Here is a 25,704-nt window from a genome sequence, read left to right as displayed (position 1 = left end):
ATTTTATATTTTTCCAACCTTTAGTATCATCCAACATCTCTATACAGATCATATATAAACTCAATTTTTCGATTTTATAAACCCTTTAATGGTTAAGGTGGAAGAAACTAATGTATTGTGCGTGTTAAGTGGAGCACGTTTAGCTGCAAGAATAAGAACAAAAAAATACAGCAACTCATTAAAAAGGGATTTAAAAGACGATAAGAATAGTTAAAGAAGAGCTTTTTACCCTTAAAAATAAACTAAAAGCTTAGAATATTTATGAAGTTACAGAAATAATCGATAAACATTTCACTAGTAATTCTATTTAAGCAATAAAAAACAAGTGAATATCTATTGAAAAGTTTATTCGCTAGAAACGGAAATATATATATATATATATAATTTTTCCCATTTCTAGAGAATAAACTTAACTTTTATGTTATGCTTTTATTGAAAAGAAGTGCTTAAACTTCTCCAATCACTTCGAATCATACAGCAATCTCCGCATCACTAGAAGAATCACCGAGTTTCTTTACCCTTTTAGGATTAAACGTTTATTGGTTTTTTATTTATTAAAAAAATATATTCTATTTTATGAACTAACTGGAAATTTTATAAATTATTATTATTATTATTTATTTATTTATTTTCTTTCAAATATACAAAAATGATTTCTAGTATTTCGAGTAATGCATTTTCTATTGGAAACCGCTCCTTAATTCGCCTGGCAATATCCTTTCGTGATGAGAGGTTGAAAAATGAATTGATTATACAGTGTTTGTTAAACATAACATATGACATTTATCTGTTTTTCATGCATAAGTGGATTCAATAATTGAATTTCGTCATAGATTCGATTCAATTCACTTAACTCGTAAAAATTGCAACAAGGTAAAGACTCAATGCAACTGGAAAATTTGTTGAAAGACGACGAGTAAATAGCTCTAACTTGGTTAAGTTTTATCGTTTCTGAATTTCTCTTCCTTCGACGAACGTCAATTAATTACAACAACGAAATTATGGTAAAACGACTTTTAATTTTCGATAAGAATGTAGTATATTTGCTAAAGAGTGGAATGTGCCATACTGTGACAGAACGAACACATGACACATCAATATCAGCTATTCAGCGGGTCACATAGTAGAAGAGAAGCGGTTATAGTGACGTAGTTAGCGTGTCCATATTCCCATTACTTGTATCCCCTCGTCTCTTTGGCCTGGCAGTTATACGGCCATCCATCTTAATCCGCCCTGTCGACGCTAGTTTGTAGCCATCGATCCCCCTTTCCGAGAAGTGAAATGGTCAGGTTTGAAGTTGTAAGAACCCCTCTCTCTCACACACATCTCCACGAAATTCGTTTTCGTCAAGTGTTTCCGAAGAAGAGCCAGAACGAAATGGATCGTTTTTATGCTTCATCAACACTAAAATATGTACAGAAATGTATGAGACACACTTGAACGAACACTTACACTGCTACAGAACTCGATATTATGCATAGAAACAACGTGAACAAACGTATAACATTCGTAAACAGCACTTTCACCGAAACTTGTGTGAACAAAGGTAGTTCGGTTTCATTTGAAAAAGAACTTTTAATATAATTACTTTGTATTTATTCCTTAATTTTTCTGCATTCGACGAAGAACAAACAAATCTCCTTTGATGTAGCGCTTTATCAAAGAGTATGCTTGAGCAAACATTTACAACATCTTGCCAAGGCAACATCTTTAAAGGAAACTGTACTTAACCGGTAAAAAAGCACACAGATCCAAAATTTCACAATACTTAAATCATTTCCATGTACTGTACAAAGTAAAAATCATTAACAAGACAAATTATCGCGACTGCTGCACGAAATTCCATCAGCAACGAGCTACAATAAATATATTAAGTAATAATAAAAAAGAATAAATAAATTGCTTTTGAAAATCGTTCAAAAGTACTTTACTTTTTTGGTAATGTATTATGCAGCTACAGCTGTTCGACTGAATGAAGTAATACGTGGTTTGACTATTGCTTTAACTTTATATAAAAATTCATCACACCTTGGAATGTTTGTTTATGCAAAATCTTTGGTTAATGTTACCTATGGTTCCAAGATGGCGGCTCATCTCTGATTTCAGCAAATAGAAGAAGAAAAACAGGGGACGCACGTTCTAACCGAACCTAACCTATTCTAATAAATTACCATAATTATTACCAACAAAATTATTAGAAAAGGTTAGGTTAGGTTAGAACTAGCGTCCCCACTGTTTCCTTGCTGGAATCAGAGACGAGCCGCCATCTTGGAACCATAGGTAACACTAACCAAATCGTTTAAAGTTTATTCGTTGATTGGAGCCAAAATAAATTATATACACAGTCCAAAATTCGTTACTATGAAGAAATTCTTATTTGTCATCCATTGTTGCAGCAAATCAATAACTGTTAGCAATGTGTATAAAGAAACTTGGGTCTGTATTAACCATGATGATATGACAAGAGATTTTTGCACACATTTTCCTTGAAATTATAGTTTAAAATGGAGGAATTTCACCATCTACTCGATAGAGTATATCGAGAAGAAAGCGAGACACGTGTTGCAAATTTCAGAATTTTCATTAAGAAAACAACTTGATTACAGAACCGAAATAACAAATTAGCAAAGGAATTAATCTTTATAATATATTCTTACCTAAAATTGTAATTTAAGCATCTTTATGTCGTTTGCCACGCTTTAGATCCAAAACACTTCTTCATCCCATGGTACTACATAGAAACATTTATGTCTGAGTCCAGAATACTGAGGAAATTTGGCATATCTTTCGTAAGAATGGTGACATATTCTATATTTACAATGATATTTCTTGTTTTAAATAGTATAGGAGGAAGTTGAAATGTTTTCCATTTCACCAGTCGAAGAGTGTCGACCGTTGACAATTAACGGTAATCGATAAGGGTGGACGGTAATTACCATAATTAAAATGTCTGGAAAAATATGTCCTCTAACGATTTTCTTTTCCTCCGTCCCTTTACTATTATATTCATAAATTACAATATAATTATAATGGACTCGCTAAATTTCGTGCATCCGACACAGCGTGGCTTTTTGGCATTGTAAGTCATCTGTTACCCGAAAGTAACGAAACAGAAGAATTAAGTTTCGGATTCCACCTTTCGTGCTCACTACTATTAGGAAGCACCGTCAACTTGCTCTCTGTAACGGGAATTCGATGGAGTCGCCATTTTAATTCGTATATTTTAAAGACCAACGAGAAGTTTTGAAACAGGACCAATCATATTTAAATAATTTATATAAAATGGCTGTAATATTTGTCGTTACGACCATATAAAGACTTGGAAATAAGAGAAAATTTCTACCTGGAAGCATCACCAACGGATATTCCTGGAGGATCAATTACTCGGAAACAAGAGAGACTCTGATTTAAAAGGAAAAAAGAATTTATTTCTATTATCGAACTAACGGATATTAATTGTTCTCTGACCTCCTCCTGGGTCTCGGAGCTGTTAGGTCTCTACTTTTAGAGGTCGTCGACATTTCCGCCGGGACACAACTAAAAATGGTAAAGAATTCTTCCATAAACTTCTCCAATACCCAACGCTTTTATATAACTTGAAGATTCTTCTCAATTTATGTGCGGTAATGGGTCGTTATCGAACAAACGTTTAGTTTCCTTAAATAGATGTCACGTGGAAAGTTTTGTACGTCACAACATTCCCGTCGAGTCCTACAAAACTCCCCCAAGTGACACGATTAAAGATAAGAATAGATGTCTTCTAGCATTGAAAATCGAATTGATCTCGATTCTAATATTGATTTAATAGATTATTAATTAAAAAATGAAATTTCCTCTAAAGTTTTTATATAGACTTTTTAATAAACGAAGCAGAAATTCATAAAATTGCAATTTTAACAACGCCGAGCTTCACTGCAATGCTCGTGGTTACTAAAGAGGAAGAAGCACGTTGCATACTTTAATATACGTTCAGAATATTACATTTAATTATTTCGCAATATCAATCTGAAATAAATCAATAATAAAAAGCAATTTTATACCGATGAAAGATTTTTTTTTTATTTGAAGAATTGATTTGATTAATTATTCCTATAGACTACTACTGTTCCACTTGATAGTAAATAAGAAAAGTCAAGTATATGTGGCATTAGACATGGAAGATATCCGAATAAAATTGATAAAAACCCGTCAGCAATAGTTCTGTGATCTTATTGATTTAATTTCCAATTGTCGTAGGCAAACTTACATTCTAATCAGTATACTTGGCGAAGTTATTTGCATTTCTCGACCCAGTGGATGTTCGAGTAAGTATAGAAAATTGGTAAAAATGTAAAATAATGAAGGTACGACTTAAAATTTGATGTCTTATATTGTTGCTACGAAATTCCTAATTTTTTATTTCTCTCCCAGAATATCTATTAATTGAATTTTTTAACTTTTAGAACAGTTATTATTCTCTTTTCCTTTGCTGTTATCAATCAATCCACCTCCTCCTAAATATTTTATTTTTAATCTTATTTTATATCACACTTTTAGAAGGGAATGAATATTTTATCATTAATAACGTTCTTGTCATTATTTATATATTGGTGACACATCAGGTAACTGTTTTCCTGCTGTATAGTTTTACGTGATTCACATCCCACCGTTGGGACGTCTCAACTTCATTCTATAGTCATTGATAATCCAGAAATCTTCGAAGCATCTGAGATGAAAAAGAGTAAGAAGAAAGCGCTCTACGAGGAACAGAAGTTACATTCTATCCAAATGTTACTACGAAATCAATAATTACTATTACTTTTATTCACGCCGGAGTGTCGACAATATAAATTTGTCAGGTTAATAGCAATGGCTCGTGTCTAAGAAAATGCTGTTTATAATGTTTTATACATAGAATCGAGCGAACAGAAATTCAATATTTTAACAAACAAAACAAAAAACAAACTAGTCAAATACCTTCTCTGAAAATAAATTACAAATTCTAAGAACATTTCTTACATATTCCATTAATGCGAGTAACTTGAAATCACTTAGGATGTCGTATTGTTTGCAAAGTCCCATTGTGATCTTCAAAAATCGATTAAATTTACAAATACCGGTGACTCTATCACTGGAGGGGGGCTAAATCAACTTAAATTACCCCCAATCCATTTAATACACTTGTAAATTTTTTAAACAACCTAAATTTTTAATTTTCTGCATTTATAAAATAGAAATGACACCAGATTATTCTTCGTTCCTTTGCTAGCAATCTGTTTAAGGATGGTAAAACGTTTACAGAATTATTAGTAGTATTACAACTAAGGCTAATTATCGTTGTAAAAGCCGTATTAAATTGATATTGAATAACAACGATTCGCAATAGATTATTGTGTTGATCGTAGTGTATTGCTTGGAGCGATACACTACGATCAACACAACTGTAACTGTAATAATGAGAAACAAACGAGATTTCATAACAGATTTTTTGTTTTTATTTCCCGTTAATACATTCGCGTAGGCGATTTACTTTCTTTCCACAAAAATATACATACGAAAACAAATATATTCGTATTTTGGCGCTCGGCCCGGCCGTAACGGACACCGACCCGCGGGTGCTCCATGATCCGACCGACTTCCCGAGCCGGACGGTCCCGCCACGCTCGGGAAAAACAAATTTAACAAAATATAAACGGACCTTTCTGTCCGTTGGTCGACGCCCCGCACCCTCCCTGCCACGGCCGCCCCCCACGCCGAAAGTTTACGTACGTATTCAAACCCGGGTGGCCAGTAGCCGAGAGAGGGCGCGCAGCGTGGTTTCGATGAGAGGCGCCCCATGCCTATGAGCCGGGAATTCCCGCGCGTCGTAAATAGCTGCGGTCCGGTACGACCAGTCGAAATTGTTTAATGCGTGGTGTGACGTCGGCGGTCTCTCCGATTCTCCAAACTCCGTCGGGCTGGCTGGGGAAGCCGCCGATTCGACGTCGAAGAGATAGACCCGGCTTCACGTGGACCCACCGTCTTCCGTTTTACAGACAAGCGATCAACACTCCCACCATCAGAATCCACAGGATTTTGGCTAGTGGAGGACCTCGGTTTAAAACTGAAATTGCGTAAACGGGAGTGTGTAAAAGTACTGCCAATGACCGATACTCACGCGAACATCTAGTGAGAAATTTAGTACCTTTTCCTCCGTTATCGAGAACGTGCAAGCCAGAACTCTGCTGATTTCCTCCAAGAATCATTTCTTTGCTGCTGCTGTTGAAGACCTTAGAGAGAGTTGCCGTGCATTTCAGCCTCATCTCCCCTTTCTTATAGTGCCTAGGCAGAACCATGAACCTCAGACCCAGGATCGACGACTCTTGTCCATCCGGATAAATCACTGTTGGGTATCTGGTCACGATTTCCGATTTAATCTGCAATGATAAATGGCAATTTGTTAAAGGATTTTAGGGGGAAACACCTGAAGATTTGTATCGAGAATTTCTTCAAAATAGAAAATAATTATCTCGAAGACTCCTTTCTCTTCGTAGGCATTTTGTATAATTTTAAAGATTTCATAAGCGATTTTCATGCTTTTAACAGTTGAGTAGCTTTATGTAAAAACCACTTCTAGTATTGTTGTTAAATTAGAGATGAAATGGATACGTGGTGTTTTCGAAGTAGTTATTTTGCAAAATGCGGGTGGGTTTCGATTACTTCTTGTGATATCGACGAATAGTGACAACGCTTGTCTACCGACAGAATTAATTGTCTATTGGCGAGGGGAGATGTCGATGTGTGGCTGTAACGTGACGAGTGTGTGGAACGACACGCGTGTATATTTCTACGGGCAGTTGATTGATAAATGGAATGAAAATTGTCAGAAATTGAGAAAAGCGATCTTTCTCACGTACTTCTGCGTTATCGAAAATGAGTAAAAATACTTACTTTATGCAATTTTTTCAACCATTACGTAGTCATTAAGCGTGTAAAGAACTGTATTATTTAAACACAAACACACAGAAGAGTTATGGAAACCGGATTCGTTGAAAATACACAATTGATATAAATAATAATTACAATTTTTATTAAGGAATGGGTACAAAATGTATACATACTAAGAAAGCAATGCGGGAAGGAAAACAGTAGACACTAATAACAGAAGTGTACACCCCAATAACAAAATATGTAACAATATATGCAGTAAAAGGGCCAACTGGGAGGAAGAATAGCGATTGTTAGAATGTTTAGACAACGAGGACCATTTGAGGAGGAAGAAACTAGTAACCAAATGTATATTCACTAAGAGATCCATCCTGTTAAGAGCAGACACTAGCAAACAGAAATTCGAATTCTTCTCGTGGGAGCACATTTCGCTTCTACGTCATTCTTCCATATCAAAGATAAAGGTAATCAGAGTCAAAGGCATTTTTAATTTATTGCGTGACGTGTGTAATGTTTTCTCGCACCAATATGCAAATTAGTTGAATATAGAGCATTAACGCTCGTAACCGCATTGTTGATTGTGTTTTTATTTTTAAAATCAATTTTTATAGTATGTTTCAGTTTGAAATATACTTTATAATTAGGCGTTTGCGTGAATTTTTTCAATTTTAACTAACTTTAAGTTATATATAATTTATATACTGTATAAACTCTCAGAATGTAGTGCTAACAGGTCTGTGTGGCGAGTTGAAAGCGTGGTAAGTATCTAATAACTAGTTCAAGGACTATCGATACACGGTTCTTGTCCCAAACATAATAAGAATTATTTATATAATTATAAGTTTGTTTTTATAGAATTCAGTTTAAAATATTTTTATTAATAATTACTATAATTGCGTGCATATAACCCGCACTGGCGTATATTCCGCACGAACATTTTACTACAAAATGTTTAACTTAACCAATTTTCATATTAGTTTTATGTACCAAGAGTTATTATACTTCAACAAAGATAAATGGATAAATAAACGAGTGAAAATATTAAACAAATACAAATATTTCAAACTATTTTAAGAGAAATAAACGTTACGAACATAAGTAGTCCTCTGCACTTTACGCAAGAGACAAGTAGAAATAGATTTAAGCGCTGATTGGTCAGATTTAAAAATGCTTGAAAGAAGTCGTCCTATCACAGTTACGTTTTTATCGATTTGACGTAATTTTGATTCTTCAACTCACGAATACGTTTACTTTTAAAATATACAAAATTTTAGGCGAATAAATAAACTGTTTTCATATTCACTGATTAATAAACATTATTTAAAATTAAATGACGTTTAGCCAAATGTATTAACATAATCTACATAAAGATTATAATATGAAAAAATAAATTAATAAGTAAGAAATAAAAGAGAGCGTTTACATAGTAAATAAATCATGCTTTGTTAGTCAAAAGTTTATCATTTAACCTTCAGTTCGGCTTTTAAATGTGTAAGTCGATGCAGACGTCATTAAAACTAAAATTATAAATAAAAATAATGAAGACAGTTCTTTACATTCGTTTTTACAACGTAATTCTCAAAAAATTTTCTTAAATAAGGAAGACACAGAAGACACAACCAGAATATATTTTTGGTATTTAATAGCATTTCCTCGATTAATTTCCCTGTGTTGTTACCAGGTTGTTGTTACACGAACAATGGTAGATCGGTGTCTACCAGTTGGGAAGTTAAAATATAATTATTGATAAGTAATATCCATCGAAGTGGATTATTAATTTTAAATCATGTGTTAATGAAATTTAGAAAACTTTTACTGCTTTTTTTCTTGCCAAAAACTGACAAAAATGTATCAAGATTTATGAATTTATGAAAAAATATTGTCATAAATATTATTTATTATTATATATAATATTTAAATGTAAACATAATAATGACGGATTATCCATTACACGTAAAAAGACTTAGAAGTGTTTTGTAAGAGCTTTACTTTTTTCATATTTGTAGAGTTTACAAGGCAATCTCCGAATAAAAAAAAACACATCCCCTATGTAAAACATGTAAGTAGAGGATTTTACTGGAAGAGAATGGAGTGCTTTTCAAGAAGATGAATTGGTAAAAGCCTTGAGAACGTTTGAAACAAAAAGCTTTGTTATGAAGTGGAATTCAGTCCCTTTTTTCCACTGAGTTAAAGTATTAAATGTCTCTATATACTTCTACTACTCCCGTAATGTATCATATTTAAATATTTTATGATATTTAAAATATATATTTTAAGATTTTTACATTATATTTCTATTTAAAATAAACTGTTTCCAGTATCTATTTAGCCTTTAATTCTGATTGATTAATATCGCTTTTACGTAAATATGGCCGTTATTTACACTTTACGGGAGTGACGTAAAGGTGGGCTCTACTCTAATAAAATGAATGCGCCTATTAAGAATTCTACGTCATTTTTTTCGTTTGTGGAGTGAAGGGATGACGTGAAATTGGCGTTAAAGCGCGAACTTTCTGGACGGAACCAATATGGTGTAGTGTAACAAATATATGCACGACGTCACAAGTGTGCTATTTGTATATTTTAACACGAAACTGAATTTTTAAAATGTAATGAAAATTATTAAAATTACCTTTTTATCATTGATAAACCATCGCAATTCAGCAGGAGGACGAGATTTGACGGCTGTACAATTGACATCCACGTGCTCTCCTATCTGGTAGCGAAGTTTACCTCCCGTAATGGTCACTGCTTCTCCGCTCACACCTGCTATTCAAATAAATCCAATTCAGTTTTTTTTTTTTTTTTTTGCCTTTCGGGCAAGAAAATTAAATTACCTTTTTAAACCGGACACGGAGATTTCCGTGTAAAAAGATAGATCAACCGATTAAAATGGATATAGGATAAGTCTGTGCACAGTAGGAATATACGTATTAAGTTTAAAAGCTTTGTCCTTTTACAAAATGGGATAATTTAAAACTAAATATTCTGTCTATCTTCCCAGAAAATTCTGTTAGTATGAAGTTTAATTGTAGAGTGGGTACTGTTCGATCTCTTTTCAGGAACAATTAAAAAGAGAAGAAACAATATCACTGGATAGCTTTAGAGATATTCAGGCAGACGTATCACACCTTTCAGAAGGACAAAGTTGCAGAAAAACAAGGAAAAGGAAGATCTAGAACAGAGTACTTCTTTGATGACTTGAAAGGAACGAGATGCAATTAAACATCTAGTTATGGGAAGGAAAGTGCTAGGAATGTAACACGCTGCCCATTAATCTATGGGTAGAGGCGAGAAAGAAGTTAAACTGCTTTATACAGGAGATTTTCTTGCTTCGTTTTGTAGATAATTTCATGGATTTGTTTGGAAATTTGGAAAGGAAACGTGTCGATTTGCTGCGAAATAAATTAAATCTGAATAATGTAATTATAATCGTATTAATTATTGTTAATACACTAATAGAATTCTCTTCTTAAATTTTAAAAATTAAAAATTGTCCATCCATATGGATTAGGGTGATGATAATATATCCATATTATCATCGCCGTAATCGGATTTATCGAGTAGTTCCCCTTTTCTATCGAGGAATTTGATAAAAAGTACATGTAGTAAATTTAGAATTTCCTTAATCTCGAATGATAGCGATCTTGGCTGCCCATTAATCCTATAAACTCTCATTCTCAACGTTGTCGTTATCGATTCGAGTACGTCGACGACCTACCATAAAAAAGCCACCGATTATGTGGAGATTTTTCAAAAATTCGAAGGAAAAAAAAAGTTGGAGCGATCTTTGGCAAAAAAGCCAGTGATTTGTGGCAGTAACGGTTGTTTCTTTCCTTGTCGACAAGAAAAACTCGAGTAGGGTGTAAACAATGGCCAAAGCCGTGACGAGAAGCGCGAAGTGTATCGCGTCATTTACAAGGAGAACAAATTAAAGTGCATCCGGAAGCCAACATCTCCCATGGATGACTGCCAAATGCCGCGCAACGTTCTCGCGAGACGCATTACCCTGCGAGAAGAGGATGGGAGTGCTCGACGGAGCTTGACGACTTCGCTAGAGTTTTACCCCACTGGTCCTCCTCCCCAGAGTCGAGCGCGGTCTACTCTAATGCAGCAACATCTAGAAGATGTCTTCATAACCACTTCGCCTTTCTTTCCACTCGTAAATTCCGACTGGTCTCCTAACTTTCTCCTCTTTCGATCGCCATTCCACAAATTACTGTCTGCTCTCGGTTCGGAATTAACCACCCACCAAATTTTTTAAATGTCTTCCTTCCCCCCTTTCTGCATATTACGCGGAGAAAATGAACTTCATAAATACAGATTGAACCAAAATAGAAAAATCATTACGCTACGTAATGTCCTTACAACCTTCGATAATGTTCGACGTCATTTTTCGAACGTTCGAAATTTATTACAGTACAATGTCCGATCTCGATACGGAGCGGTTGTTAAGAGAACTTTATAAAACCCTTTTCGCATGGCTTGTACGCAATTGATTTTTTTATAGACTCTCGGATTTTCACTGCGATTTTCTGCTACATTTTCGACTTTAATGTCGGAGTGAATGCCGCCAAAAAAAAAGAAGAAAAAAAAACCCCTCGATAATGGTAAGCACTTCTGCAATTCGATGGCTCCAAGGTCATTGAAATTTCCTTTCCCTTTCACCCGAGTGTTTCCATGCTTTGAATAATAGAATAATGAAACGTTTTCCTGGAAATTCCTCCGCGTGAATGAAAATTTATCCCCGTATTTGGTTCGATCACGCTCCTATCTCTATACACGAAATTTGTGTTTACCGCCTCGGCAATTCCCACGTGACCGGAAAACATTTCGAAACTCAAACCGCGTGACTCCCCACCCTCTATTTTTTAACCTTCTGTCCATACTTTCATAGCAGGAAAATATCTTTCTATTATCGTATATATCGCCTATTTTAAAAGGGGGAACTTTCTCACTCGGTTGTAGGTAGTGAATTTATAATAATATGGTAAAAATGTGCTAAATATATATATTTATTTATTTATTACAAGATACGTCTCTACAGCTATTTGTAGAGACTATTCTAAGTGAATTTTCTGTTAAACTATCGAATCAGTCGAAGAAATATTGAAATGGATCAATGGAAGGTTGATCTTGGATTCCCCGTAAAAATTCTTTTTACGTTTAAACGATTGCTTCTTTGGCATTTTAAAATTAATCTTGTTTTTAAATATTTATGATAAAATTCTTGACATTTTACTTTAGAGAGATTGAGGGGGGGTGGAATAGTTACTTCTAAACATCATTTTTATGGATTAAAATATAAATTGTATTGTGAATATCTATTGTTTTCAATATTTTAGCGATGTTCGTGTAGTAGTATAGTATAACAGGTTTCGGTTTTCTTCAATTTTTAAAGATAAATCTGTACAATTGAGATTGTTTTTCTAGTGCTAGAAGAGTTTCTCAAATTCTCGACGTAGTTGAAAAAATGTATACAACTTATATAAAACATAAAATATTCGAAAAATTTAATACAGAGTTTTATGAAAATGATTTATTCATGCAATTTTTCAATCAAATATGTTTTACGTGCGACATCATAAAGGAACTATGATAGTCCGTATAAAGATATTCTCGTAATCTGCTACGAACGACGATCTGTTACAGAGATGTTATTCTTTCCATCTGAGACTTCATACGCGAGATTTCCTTCAGTTTCCGCAAGAAAAATTTTGGAAAATGTGGTACTGCCAACAAAATGAAGGTGCAGAGAAGCGAACGATGAAAAGAAGTGCCTAGAAAGTGTCCCAATTGAAACCAATATTGGGAAGAGCGTATGAATAAAAAGCGAGTAGATGGAGCGTGTCAAATCGGGTGGCGGTAGCCATATAAATTTTAGAAGATACGAGCTAGAATGAAGTGAGAAATAAATTTCCATTTTTATTTATAGTCGTAGAGGTGATAAAATTGAATTATCTTCTCCCCCTTCCTAATTGCTTCCTTATTCGGGCTTTTGCGCATTATATACAGATTAGTCAGGGTGATTAAAGTCGGCTTCCCAAATTTTCTCTAATCGAGTGCACTTAACAGTCTTCTTCCATCCACTAGAAAGCTATTTAACATCGAGATTTCTCTCTACCATCCAATTCTTTCTCTAACCGATTCGTTCGAAACGAGGAAAATATCTTAAATTAGATCACTTCTGACCGAGCATCGCTCACTTCTGCTTGCAAAATCGTTTTTCCTTCCTCCCTCCCTTAAAAAAATCATTCTCGTAGTTGAACTAAATTATGTCTCCACACTGAATTTTGGTCCTACCTAAGTTAAACGACGAGAAAAATAACTATAAATTTAAATAGGAAACGTAATTACTTTCGTGCAATTTCCAAAACACTTCCTCCCCATCCTCTTAAATCTTCCGGATAAAGATGAAGGAACGAGTTGTTTCACTCCTCCCATTCCTGTATTCAGGAATTGTAAACTTTATCCATGTGGATATGAATACGATATTCTTTAATACGTTACTTAATTTCGTTACTCTTTGTTACACTAAGTTTTCTCTCTCATTTTGTGACGATAAGCACTGAATATTATACTTATGTCTGCTCGAGAAAAGATTTTGATGTAAATTAACCATAAATCCTTTGGGCGTAACATTAAATCTGCGATAATCGTAGAGTTAATGTTACGCCCTAGGATTTATGGTTAATTTGTAAAATAGGTGTAATTATTAACATTAGCATATAATAAAAGTGAAGATTCTCAGTTAGATGTTGTAAAAATTTTCATATATCCATTCGACGTTGTTTTACGAGACAGTTCTATGGCCCTTTTTATGATGGAAATGCAACATAACTGCACAGATTCTCTTCATAATTTTAAAAATTCATACCCCCCTAATGCGTAACTTTACATTGCTTAATGTAAAATTATTCTTTAATTGATTTTCTACTGAAAGGGATGTTGCTACATGCGGTATATCAGTCGATAAATTTCGGTGCCATTTTATTTATTCTTGTTCCTTGTCTGTCAAAACGTTATGAAGTACAAAATAATTATCGATGAATAAAATTCTTTGTTAATTTTTCCGGAACAAAAGATGGCGTATCAATTTGATCCATCAATTTCTTAAAATATTAGTTACGAATGACAGATTTGATTAATGACATCGATTTAGATCACCCGATGATAAGAAAAACGGGCTTTTTGTGTTCATAAAAATTAAACAGTAAAAATATAAAATGTTAATTAAAAATTCTGACGGAAATTTCACTAGATTTTAAATGAAAATACACGAGATTATCGGCTAATTCGCCTAGTGTATTCTTAGAATACTTCGTTCTCTCTTTCCCGTTCGACCGGTCACAGTAGAGCAGTCGGTTAGGTCACTCGCCTACTGTAATTAGTTAATTACTATCTATCGTTACCGGAGTGATGACGTAATTAATCTACACAACCCCCACTCTATACAGCAACCAGGCGAATTCGCCATAGTGTCAAAATTTTTAAGAGATTTACAAAATTGCACTACTTACCCGAATGTAATCCCGAGGCTCTGGCATTTTTAGTAGCAACTATTTCTACACTGCTCTTGGCATATACTTGAGACATCAACGACACGCACCTCAACTTCATGGTTCCGTTCCAGAAGTGTTTCGAGTCCGCGACGAAATTAAGACCCAGACGAGAACTTTCCAATCCGGAAACGTGCAACAAGGGTGGATAATGTATTTGAAAATCCCTGCTAGCCTGAAAATAATAATAGATAAATATATCGGTGTCACCTCAAGTTTGGTCAATGGTACCCCCTATTCACTCACCTCTTTGTCGTTGATATACCATTTCAAGATGGCGGCCGGCTTGGATAGAGCGGAAGTGCAAGTGACGTTAACTTCTTCGCCACTTCTATGACGAGAGTGAGCTTCCGAGACCGTGGGCCCGTGTTCGGGCAAAACTGTCGAAAATAAGTCATATTAGTGGTATAAAATTTCCAGTAGAAGTAAAACGACGCGGTTTCCAAGACACTAAAAGGTGGTGAGGGAAAGAAGAGTCGTAAATTAATTTAAACTCGCACACCATCCGCAGAGGGATGTAAGGTAAGGAAGGTGAAAAGAAGGAAATTTATGGGAGGAAGAGAGAGATAGGTCTAAGAATAGCTACACAAGAAGACAATAGCGTGGAAGGAAGAGATTTCGAGTTTTCCCGGAACAATTCTGGAGGGACGAAGACAGCTTCTTAGTACGATGGAAAACACTCTCGGTTATCCGCCGTGGAAGTAGAAGATAAGTAAAATGCATCTAGAAACAGTCGGTAGAGCTATTCCCGGGGGGACGGAAAGCGCTTTTAGATTTGTCGCGTCCGTCCATCTGTCCGTTACTGTCAATAACGGAATTCTTTGATTTACTCGAACGATGAAAGGGTAATTCTCTGAAAGAAAAACCAGAAGAAGGCAAAAGGTCTTAACTTCCTCTGGAATCCCGTCCCGGCTTCCCGGAATTTTTCCAGTCAATGGAAAATGTCAGATAGATTTTGTCCAAAGCTTCGACCGTGTATCTAATAGAGAACGAATTTTATAAAATGTCAGTTTACTCTATTGGCTTCCCCACACGGCCGAAAATACGAAGAGACGTTCGCGGTTAAGTTTTGCGACCGGAAGTAGAAACAAAAATAGGCTCCACCTTATCGGTAGGTCGGAGATATCGGGGGAATCTCTCGCGGAGAGACGGATGAGAGTCGTAAGCAATAACCGACATCCGATTTGTGGAAGCACGTTAACTGTTCGACCTCTGCAAACAAAGTGATATTGCCGGAAATCCTACGATTGTCGTTTTATCCGCCATTTGCGGACCGAATGCGTGTCGCGAGACATCGATCGTCTAGATGTTTGCCAGTTTTTCTCCCGGAATAAAGCCGGCTTGTTTGCCAGCTTAAGTGCCTGGAGATATGGTCAATAAGTAGAGAAAAATTGTACTTTCCCTACAGGAAAGTTTAAAGTAGTCTTTCCGACTTGGACGTTATCTATATAGAAAACTAGGTCTTCGATATCGAGAAAGAATGGCAAGATTGATGTAACGCCGTCGTTGGTAATCCTACTGGAATAACTTTAAGAACACCCCAGCGACTTAGTCCGACTTACAAAAGTCAGACGTTTCCAGTCACAAATTCTCTCTCCCCCCTTATTTTTTTTATCCTTTTTGTATTTTTGAAAAAAATACGTATACCTAACTACACTTTGTCGTGTGACGTGACAAGAGGATAGCCGTCTGTTTACGCGTGCACGTCCACCAAATGCTTTTTTTTTCTTTTTCTAGCCGCGGTAACGATGTTTTTTACCAGTGCAGCCAAATCTTTTGCTCCCTTAACAATACGCGGATGGACAATACTACTTTTATATATATATATATATCGATTTAAATTGAATTTTTCTTCTACAAATGAATTGACCCGTTCGAATGGAACGTCTTAAAAATGACTCTTTCTTATTTTTTCTGCTCGTACCGTCTGTAAGAGCAAATAAATTTGGTCGTAAATAAATCATTTTTTTACAGCTTCATCTGCTTTAAATAGGTGCAAACTAACTCTGTGTTAAACGAGAGGAAGGATACATCCAAGTAGGCATTTGCATTTCGCTCGCTCGATACAATTTTCTTAAGCGACAAATGAAAAATACGTGATTAGCCATATCGTAGATGGAAACGTCTCCCCTCGCGTGAGAACTCGATCGTTTCTTTTGTCGCTAAGCATACAAATTTTCGTATTAACCTAAATTCGAATAACACTACGAAGCTGACTACTAACGATCGCGAGTTTTTCTTTTACTAAGGAATTTTATTGTCGTAAAAATGGTATATATTAGTCAGAAATTATGACCTTATGCAAAATTATTATACTTTTTTCACTCTTTTTTAGAGTCCGTGCATTCGAGACCATTTTTAATCCCGAATATTCTAAATGTTTAATCATTTCTTAATGATAAATGGAAACCCTTACGCTACTATCAAAGGCAAAACGAATTTAATTATGCATTCTCTTATAATTAAGGATAGTTTCCGCTTTGGTTGTGTCATCCGAATACGAGAAACACCTTAAAAAAAATGTCCTCGGTCCGTTGTCTCCGTTTTACGGAACGATAAATTTCTCTCCACCTCGTAAGATAAACTATTAATGATAGAAAAACTAATCTTTAGAAGACAGCTCGAGTCATTAATACGGGGGATGTACAAGTGTCGAATTTTAATAAGAGAAAATCTACCGAAAGTCTGTCGAATAATTTGTTGTAACGAAGTTACTCGGAATGGCGAAAGAAATATTTCCTAAATAATTTATACGAGGAGGGGGGAAGATCGACGTTGCGTTAGTTTAAAATTCGAATAACGTACGGAAGAGGAGGAGAAAAAGAGAAGTAGATACTCGAACAAGGTGTTCCGTAAGATAAAAATTCCCCCAGTCGCGAGACTGTTAATTAATCCCAAGCGATGACACTGTCCTATTCGAAACAGGGCGTGTCGGGGATGTTAGTTTGCCTGCAACACCTTTTTTTAAGTAATACCCGACCAAGAATAACATCGTTAATCACTTCCCGCCCTCTCTCTCTACCCGCAATATTAGGATAATTGAAAAATTATATTCCCAACGACGAAAATAGCGAAAGGTTGCGCCACCCGCTCATTTTCTACTTTGCTGCCAGATTCCTATTTATCGAATGACTGCGCTTCTAACTAAGCATCTTTTGATAGCCGCGCACTATACGCTTTTCTACACTCCATCTCTACTTCCTACGTTTTTTATCTTCGCTAAATTAACTGCCTTTCCTCCTCTTCTACAAGCAAGCGATTCTTTATAACTTTATCCATCTCTCCAACTAGTGTAAACGATTCCATTTCCAAACTCTCTCTCTCTTCTCCTGTCACTCGTAAGGCTACACAGCCTTGATTTTCTTTACGTATTTTTAACACTTAACACGAATAGACCTATAAGTGAACTGATGCTGTAAGATGCTACATACTTTCGCCTTAACTGGACATTTCTCTATCTTACATTTACGTTAAAAGCTGCAAATGTAAAGTAACTTGAGTATCGACGTATTCGAATTAACCCGAAAATAGCGTATTGGATCGATGGAATGTAAAATATCGCGTCGTACTGGCGCTAAAACTGATCTTTTACCTATTGGATTAACGTACCAGCGAGTTTCTCAAAAACGGCATTCTCTATTGATTACAATACGTTGCTCACTTCCCTAGCTAAGAAAATAATAAAAACACCTATTCCAATTCGATAAGTAAGGTAGTTTTAAGGAATTCGAACGATAAAACTTCTTGTTTAAGTGTTACTTGGATTTCTCTTTTCCTATTTTCTCCACCTAAAACACCAGAATAGTCGCTTTTCTTACGAAATAAATGATCCGTGAAGTCATTAATATTCATTTTTCCCTGCTGGATCCTTACTTCGTGCTCTGCCATTTGTGTATTTTTCTAATATTATACCATCGCTAACGGATACAATATCTTTATTGTTATTTATTCTTATGCGAAAAATGACATAATTATGAATAAAATAAAAGATGCCGCATAAAAAAAACAGCCTCATCGACCTGTCTGGACGTAAACGACAATAGAAACAGAACGGTCTTCTACGTAAATAGTCAGAAGGATAAGATGGTTCTTGATGCCTCTATTCATTTAAGTGATGCAGTGAAGCTTTTTAATTGTGAGTCGTAACAAGTGAAGAGGGTAGTTTTCATTTTAACAACTAAAAATGAGTATTTTTTTCTGTGTGTGTTTAAATATATTATTTGATTATTTTAGAATGCGACGGATGATTCTGAACGAGAGAGGTATTCTGTTTCTGATAGGTTTGGCTCGACAGCGAAAAGAGCATTTATAAGTAAATGAAGCTGATAAGAACACTTGATATGCTCGGCATGCACTTATACGTAGAGTGTGCTATCGTGTCGAAAAATTCCATTAATTCTCAAGAAGCTTTTTAATTTCTTCAAATTATCAAGATTTTAACTAAAAAATATCGACGAGGATATAATATATATATATTAAAGTAAAGTTTGTATTCGCTTATTCCTTTACCACTTAAAATTTAGTATGATTTATATGCCACTGTCTCCTTCCATTATTTATTTTCTTGGTTTCCTTAAGCAGAATTGTTTTACGAAATTAAATTTTACAAAGCAGATGTAATTTTTAAGTTGCATTGTTCGAATTTTGCCTGCTCCAAGGAGGGTCTCCATAACACAAGAAAGATTTCTTTAGGAAACAAAGCACTCGGTGAGATAACATCTCGTTTACAGCTACTAATAAATATCATTCCCGAGCATCAATAGATAATAGCGTGTCCGATATTGCTCCTCACTCAACAATAAATTCATTATTATTATCGTCACAAGGGAGAAAACACAAGGGTAAGTGTCTGGTCTTTTTTTTTCATCCCTTCCCGTTATTGTTTTGTGTACTTAAATTTTAAAATGCGTGTCAAAACCTTGTGTTGCTACAAAACACGAAAACGGACACGTAAAAAGCTGGAAAATGGAGGTTGATAAGGAGAGTTTTGTCTGGTCTTTTGGGTAACACGAACGGCAAAAGCCAAGTGATCGATGGCATTTACATTACGCGGATTTTTAAAAAGAATTCGTGCAAATCCTGTCCTTTCAGATTTACCTAATAAAAATATTCGTTGAAGAATTGCTTAACAATACAGAAAAACAATCATTTTACGGCACGCCATCTATCGACGGTTATTGTCGATATATAAACAAATAAAATTTTAAACGGAAAACTCCCAGTTTAAATTTTATTATTCGCCAAACTCGTTGGCTAATTAACCCGTTATTGTGGCATTACCGGTACGGTAATTCTTTTACTAACTTAATTTTTGGGCGGGATACAGGTTAATTACCACTATTAAAAATATAATTTGCGAAACTGGATTAATTCTGCGCCCATTACTCAAGTGTCTGGTAGCACCCGTAATCTAACAGTAGCTGCCTAGTTGAAGTTTAATAGTCGGATAGTACCATACTTTTAACAGATAAAGAGGCGTGCGGAGCTGCCCTTCGTATGAGAAATAGTTGCAAAAATAGGCTGCAGATACGTAGAAATAGTACGAGAATGATTACCAGATTAATAACCATCATACGCAATGACGTAACAATGTAATAACTCGTTTCGTAATGCACACGAGTATACGAAATTTTGCAGCTGCCCCTTTCTCTACGAGAATTTTTTGCTTTTCACGTTTTCGGGGTTGGAGTATAAAAGATTTCTGAGTTATTTTTATAAGATTAGTGTAATTTTTATTCAGGGCACGAAAGTAAAACCGCAATGTAGCAAAAGTAGTGATTTACGTACACGAAAACCATAAAGTAAGAACCGGCTACATTATCGGCTTTTCCCGGATTTAAGGTATAAGTTCGATTTTGTCAATGTTTCTTCCCTTTTTTTTCTACCGGATGTCACGTATACGCGAAGAAAAAAATAATAATAATAATTTGGGTAGGTAAGATGCGTGACGAAGCAGGAAGCCGAAAGACTGGGTAAAGTTAAAGAAAATTAGCAACGTGGGAAATGCCCCTAGTAATGTACATGCTGTAATTACGTAGTTTCTTGTAGGTTGATTAATTGCCTGTATTTTGAAAGATAAATATCCGAGGGCATTTAGATAATTTCGACTTTTTTTTTTACAGACTGCAGCAAACCAACCCCGATAAAGTAAAGCTCTCGATAAGATAACCATCTGGTTTACGACTACTTATAAATTTCCTGCTCGGATAGTAGGCCATGATGCGCTTCATATTGCTCCATTACAATAAATTCATTAATGTTAGTTGAATTAATAAAGAACAGCAGTAACACGATGCTACAACGCATACTCCCTTTGATAATTTAATACGTAAAAATCTCGAAAATCTACTCGACTTTCTGTTTATGCTTATTGCTTCGTTCCGATTATGATTACGTACAGTAGTACATTGTAATATTATTTAAATTATTGTTTCAATCGATAGTATTAGTTGTAATCGGTGTTATATTCTGTTGAACATGAAATAAATTCTGTAACAACTCATCCCTTCGGTTTCCAAGTACACGAAGAAAGAAAAACTGACCTCTTCTACGGGTAGCGAAACGTAACGGATGACTAATTTTGTGCAGAAGATTGAAAACTTTTCTGTATTTACATATGAATTATACTGTTTTTTAAATGAAGAAGAAAGTTTTTATGCAGAATGAATCATTCTTATAACGTTGCTGCATCGTGATGAGGTGTGATTTGACTTTTCTCCAAGCGCAACAATATAAGGCCACCATTTTGCTTGTTACCAGAGAGCCCGACACAAAACAGAAACGTCAGCATGCCCAAAGGTATATGCGATATTGAAGATCTTTAACGATTTCTGCTGCTTTGTAGTTGGAACCTCTTCACAATTCTCAAGGAAATGCTTGAGTGTGTATGCACTTTTAATGCTTTGGAATTTTTTATAAAGTCTTCGACAAGTCTTGAAAATGGTCACGTTTTATTCAATTTAAACATGAGAAAGAATGTAACGATTGCATACCTCTATCGCTACTCCGAGGTGTAAAGAATTTATGTCCGAGATCGGTGTTTACATCTACAATACCAGTAAAAGAATAAGCGAATTTGCAGCATGGAATGAATTATCAGACTTGACAAGAATAGAATTGTTTCTATTTCTTCTTAATTTCGACTTCCTTCCATTCGTGCAAAGAGGGACGAATGAGGATTATTCTCCTTCGAGTGACAATTACCGGTGGTCAACTAGATAATGTCTGAGGATCCGGTCGGAAGGATGACAAATCGGTTTTCGATTGGCTCCTTTAACCTTTACGTTGGCACCATACCAAAAGGTCGAAGGCGGAAGCGGGAGGACGGAACCCACTCAGAACGGAAGTGAGACAATTCCGTTGATCTCCACCGGAACGGTCAACGAGCTGAAGAGGTTCGGCACGAAATTATACAGATTAACGAAACAATTTTCTTTTAATTTATGGTAATAAATCGGGCGAGTATCGTTCACCCCATTCCTCAACCATCCGTCATTCTATAACTCGCACCGGATGTCTACATAAATTACGTCAGGAGAGGTCATCCATTCCAGTATTTAGTCTGCAAAAAAACGAGGAAATACGCTACTTTTCCGCCTTGGAGGGGATCGCCGTTGGCACGCGACGGTAGCCGCCGCCTTAACGATGGCGCTAGAAATCGCCGATAGGTGGCGTACAAATGCCGCGGAAAAGGGGGCGCTGCTAATAAGTCACGCCAGCGTATGCAAATGTGGGATCCGATTTTCGCTCCGCCGCTTTCAATTTTGGTCGGGTGGATGCCCCGGGCTCGGACCGCATTAATTGTGGCTCGTTAAGAGAGAACTTGAAATATTTATATTGGGAAAATGCACCACCTCCGACACGAATACCCGGTGCCACGCCTTACCGCAATTCTACTGAATCGCGTGCTTACAAACGTCCAGGTGTGGTCCTACCCGCTGGACTTGCAGTTACGAGCGCCACCGTTCGCGTGCGGTGAGGATTTCAAATCCGGATCTTACCACACCGCCCCCTAATTCGAATCGGCCGCCTCGGTGGCGCCCTCCCACCTAGTGCATCAATATTTACATACGAATCGTAAATTTGGACTCCTTTCCGGGTTGGTGGGAACAAGAAGAGGAACACCTCGATTTAGCGTAACTTTCGATGTGTTAAAACATCAAACACACTGCAACGGTAGTCGGGAAAAAGTGGAAAAATTCCCAGCTACCGACTCGAGATTACAGAGAGAAATGTAATTCCATCAGAAGAAGATTAGAGCAATAATACTTTTGGAAACAGGATACGCTGGGGATTAATCATTCCTCCTAGAAACTACGCGGTCCCCGATATCTCGAAAAATGTATTTTCCCGAGTTTTTGACCGAATCTACTTTCTTCTTCTTCTTCTTTCATTTTGAACAGATCAATCGAATTTCGCTGAAGTCCGAAAGGACATACCCGGCTAAGACATTTTCTAGTTAGAAAAGATTCTGCAACAGGAAGAAACACAGAAACGGGCACGCACTTCGGTATGCAAATGAACAGTCATTCTCGTAAATCGGGATTATCCCAAGCATAAATTCTAACGTCATGCTGCATTTGGATAAACTAGTCGAAGCGGGGGATGGTGATTTACTCCCTACTTGTCGTATCCTTTTTCAAATTCGCACGTTGTAAAGGCGCGAGCGGAAAAACGGAAAATGCACACGAAACTTCTCCCTCGCGGAAGATGATAAATATTAATATGTGTCTTACCAGATTATTACGGTTTAGGAGTGGCGATTCCCCCATTATTTCCGCTATTTCGTTCGCATCTCGTAAGTTTCTCGGTTTCCGGGACACCCGAAAATAGGGCTGAGCACCGACGAGCTCTCTTAAATTATAATAACGGGAGATTTTTCTCTAAAATTCTAAGAATTGTGACGTAGACTAATTAACGGGTAGATGCCGAGGAGTGTTCTCTTCTATTTCTAGAATAGTTATAGCATAAAGATACTATAGAAAAGTAAGAAGATGACGAGAGTATCCGAGGGTTACATAAACAAAATAGAGATGCCACGACATAGAATAGGCAATTTATAAGGAAGAGCGGATGGAGTTTATAGCATTGGGTCGGCAACCTGGACTATCTACTAGTGTATATTATCGAGAGAGTAGTTTAATTTGACAAAAGAGAATATCGTTACCATAAATTCTCATCTCTTTCTCCGCCCGAACCGTTTGGAAGGAAGGAGCTTCCGCCGATACTTCGCATCGATATCTGCCATCGGAATTTAAGTCGGTTTTGTACAGATACACTCGACCGAGTTCTGACTTCACTAGCTGGAACATAAAATGTATGAGTGTACAAATAATAATGGACAAGTTAAGTACCGACATTAACACAAACCTTAATTTCTAACGAGTTATTAATCCGGACAATCCCCCGCGCGGTCGCCTCGAATAACTAACTAATTTATTATCTCCGATATGCCGAGCCCCTTAACGGTTATTCACCGGGGGGCCGGGGCCGATCGTCACTTCCGTTCTTTTTTACTTCCTTTTTCCGCTCGGCGAAACTCGGATGTGAAAAACTTCGAAGCGGAAGCACGGGCTACACATAAAAGAAGACTATTGTTCTACTCATCCCTTGTAAAAAAGATCTTTCGCTACGTTTCGATGCTTCGAATGATAATTTGGTAACGCGTAAACGGTTCTACGCGGCAAAACACGTAATAAAATTAGTGTCGATGGCCCCAGAACTTTAGACTAGGCGCAATTAACATTAAGGAAAACGAGAGTAGAAAAAAAAATTAGAAAGGGAAAAAGAACATACGTCGAGATAGATACCGAGAAGATCGTACTTCTGAGCGGGAGGATGATCGCTTGGTAAGTACCGGTAGAACTCCAGATTGTTCTTGTACCACTTGATGGAGTAAAGCTCGTCCGTCTCGATATCAAAAGAACAGTTGAGCCAAACGGGTTCTCCGTGGACTACAACCCCCGGCACTTCCAACTTGGAGAGGCGCAGTCCCAGAACACCTACAAAAAACAATACGTTATTACATTATAAACCCACTTATACCTTTATATACCAAACGAGATTTGGATATCTCGAGAGTAAGATTTTCCTATTCGAGTGACTACTCTACTCCGGGATGCATCTTGAAAAATGTCCTACTTGACGGCGTCGCCGAGTCGGCAAACCACTTTCGTGATTCGGTTGCCATTATTTCCACGTGGAAACATAACAATGGGCATAGAACGGTTCCTCCCATTCCTCCCCTTTATAACTTTAACTTCTACAGTGCGTTAGGTGTTGGCAGTATTATACTTGTATAGGGATATTACTATGAAATATAGGCTACTTAGTTTGCGTGGTGGAAGGGCAGGTTGTCGACCATAATATATTGCACGTTTGTTGAATAGTTTCGACCAGGGCTTACAAGAAAATTCACCTATCGGTTTTTCCAGATTTTAAGGATTACTAAAGACGATAAATCCATTTCGGGAAAGATGTACTTCACCAGGAAATGCTGCTCCTGAAAGAGAAGTTTCAATTCCGAAAAGGAATCGATCCTGCCAGAGACTTATTTCGATATCTGTAATTTCAGATCGTAATTTTATAAAGTCTGAATACCGCATTTGATTATTATTGAAGTATCATCAAGAGCTTTGTCTTCTTCCGTTTTCAACAGAATTACAGTGCATTATAAAACAATATAATTCCCCGGTAATTCGATACGTAAATGCACCATCGTCGAAGAATTTCTATAATAAATATAAATTATCGATCATTAAATTGAAGTCGTAAGTAACGATAATAATATAAATTAGAAGAATTTGTGGTCGATTTTATACAAATACAAGTAGTTTCTCTCCAACTTCGCTTACTTTTCCAACTTTTCTTTCACTTAATAGAGATCGCGAACGACTGGTTGAAACGTATTGATCTAACATATAATGAAGCTAAATGGATTTTTTTTCTCGTTTACGTTATTCAAATTTTAACTTTGTTACCGATAAAACCGCTTTTGGTCACATGACGAATCGGATCACGCGATTTACAAAACACGGCCATTGTGACGTCAATTAACAGTAAATTTATCGGTCGTTAATTTTCCGAACTCTGCTCTCTATCGTGCGGAGTTATTTCACATCTTTTTATTTAAATAATATAAGAGAATCGAGTAACGAAACATACAACTTCTTGTTAAGGAATATGTAAAAAACATATTTCTTATAATTTAATTACTACATCTAACCACGTGTTCATATTT

The 25,704-nt window shown here is 36.2% G+C and overlaps 1 protein-coding gene across 2 annotated transcripts in view; it reads right to left on the bottom strand.

The window, feature by feature from the left end:
* Window positions 1-5,451: 5,451 nt before the first annotated feature.
* Window positions 5,452-25,704, bottom strand: part of LOC136989190 (irregular chiasm C-roughest protein-like) — a 58,775-nt gene continuing 38,522 nt past the window's right edge. Inside the window, exons 2-8 of one of the 2 annotated variants that reach the window (XM_067287276.1) lie at window positions 24,261-24,466; window positions 23,632-23,767; window positions 14,712-14,845; window positions 14,427-14,640; window positions 9,539-9,675; window positions 6,164-6,395; window positions 5,452-6,082 (exon numbers count right to left, since the gene is read on the bottom strand). In XM_067287276.1, the coding sequence (XP_067143377.1) occupies window positions 6,009-6,082; window positions 6,164-6,395; window positions 9,539-9,675; window positions 14,427-14,640; window positions 14,712-14,845; window positions 23,632-23,767; window positions 24,261-24,466 (1,133 nt within the window). In that variant the 3' untranslated portion in view covers window positions 5,452-6,008. The remainder of the gene's footprint in view (window positions 6,083-6,163; window positions 6,396-9,538; window positions 9,676-14,426; window positions 14,641-14,711; window positions 14,846-23,631; window positions 23,768-24,260; window positions 24,467-25,704) is intronic. The other variant, XM_067287277.1, reaches the window with a different exon arrangement.

The sequence above is a fragment of the Centruroides vittatus genome, unplaced genomic scaffold (assembly GCF_030686945.1).
Source record: "Centruroides vittatus isolate TY-2023 unplaced genomic scaffold, ASM3068694v2 scaffold_450, whole genome shotgun sequence".
NCBI lineage: Eukaryota > Metazoa > Arthropoda > Arachnida > Scorpiones > Buthidae > Centruroides > Centruroides vittatus.
Note: the sequence above shows the minus strand (reverse complement) of the source record. Positions and strands in the feature narration are given on the sequence as shown.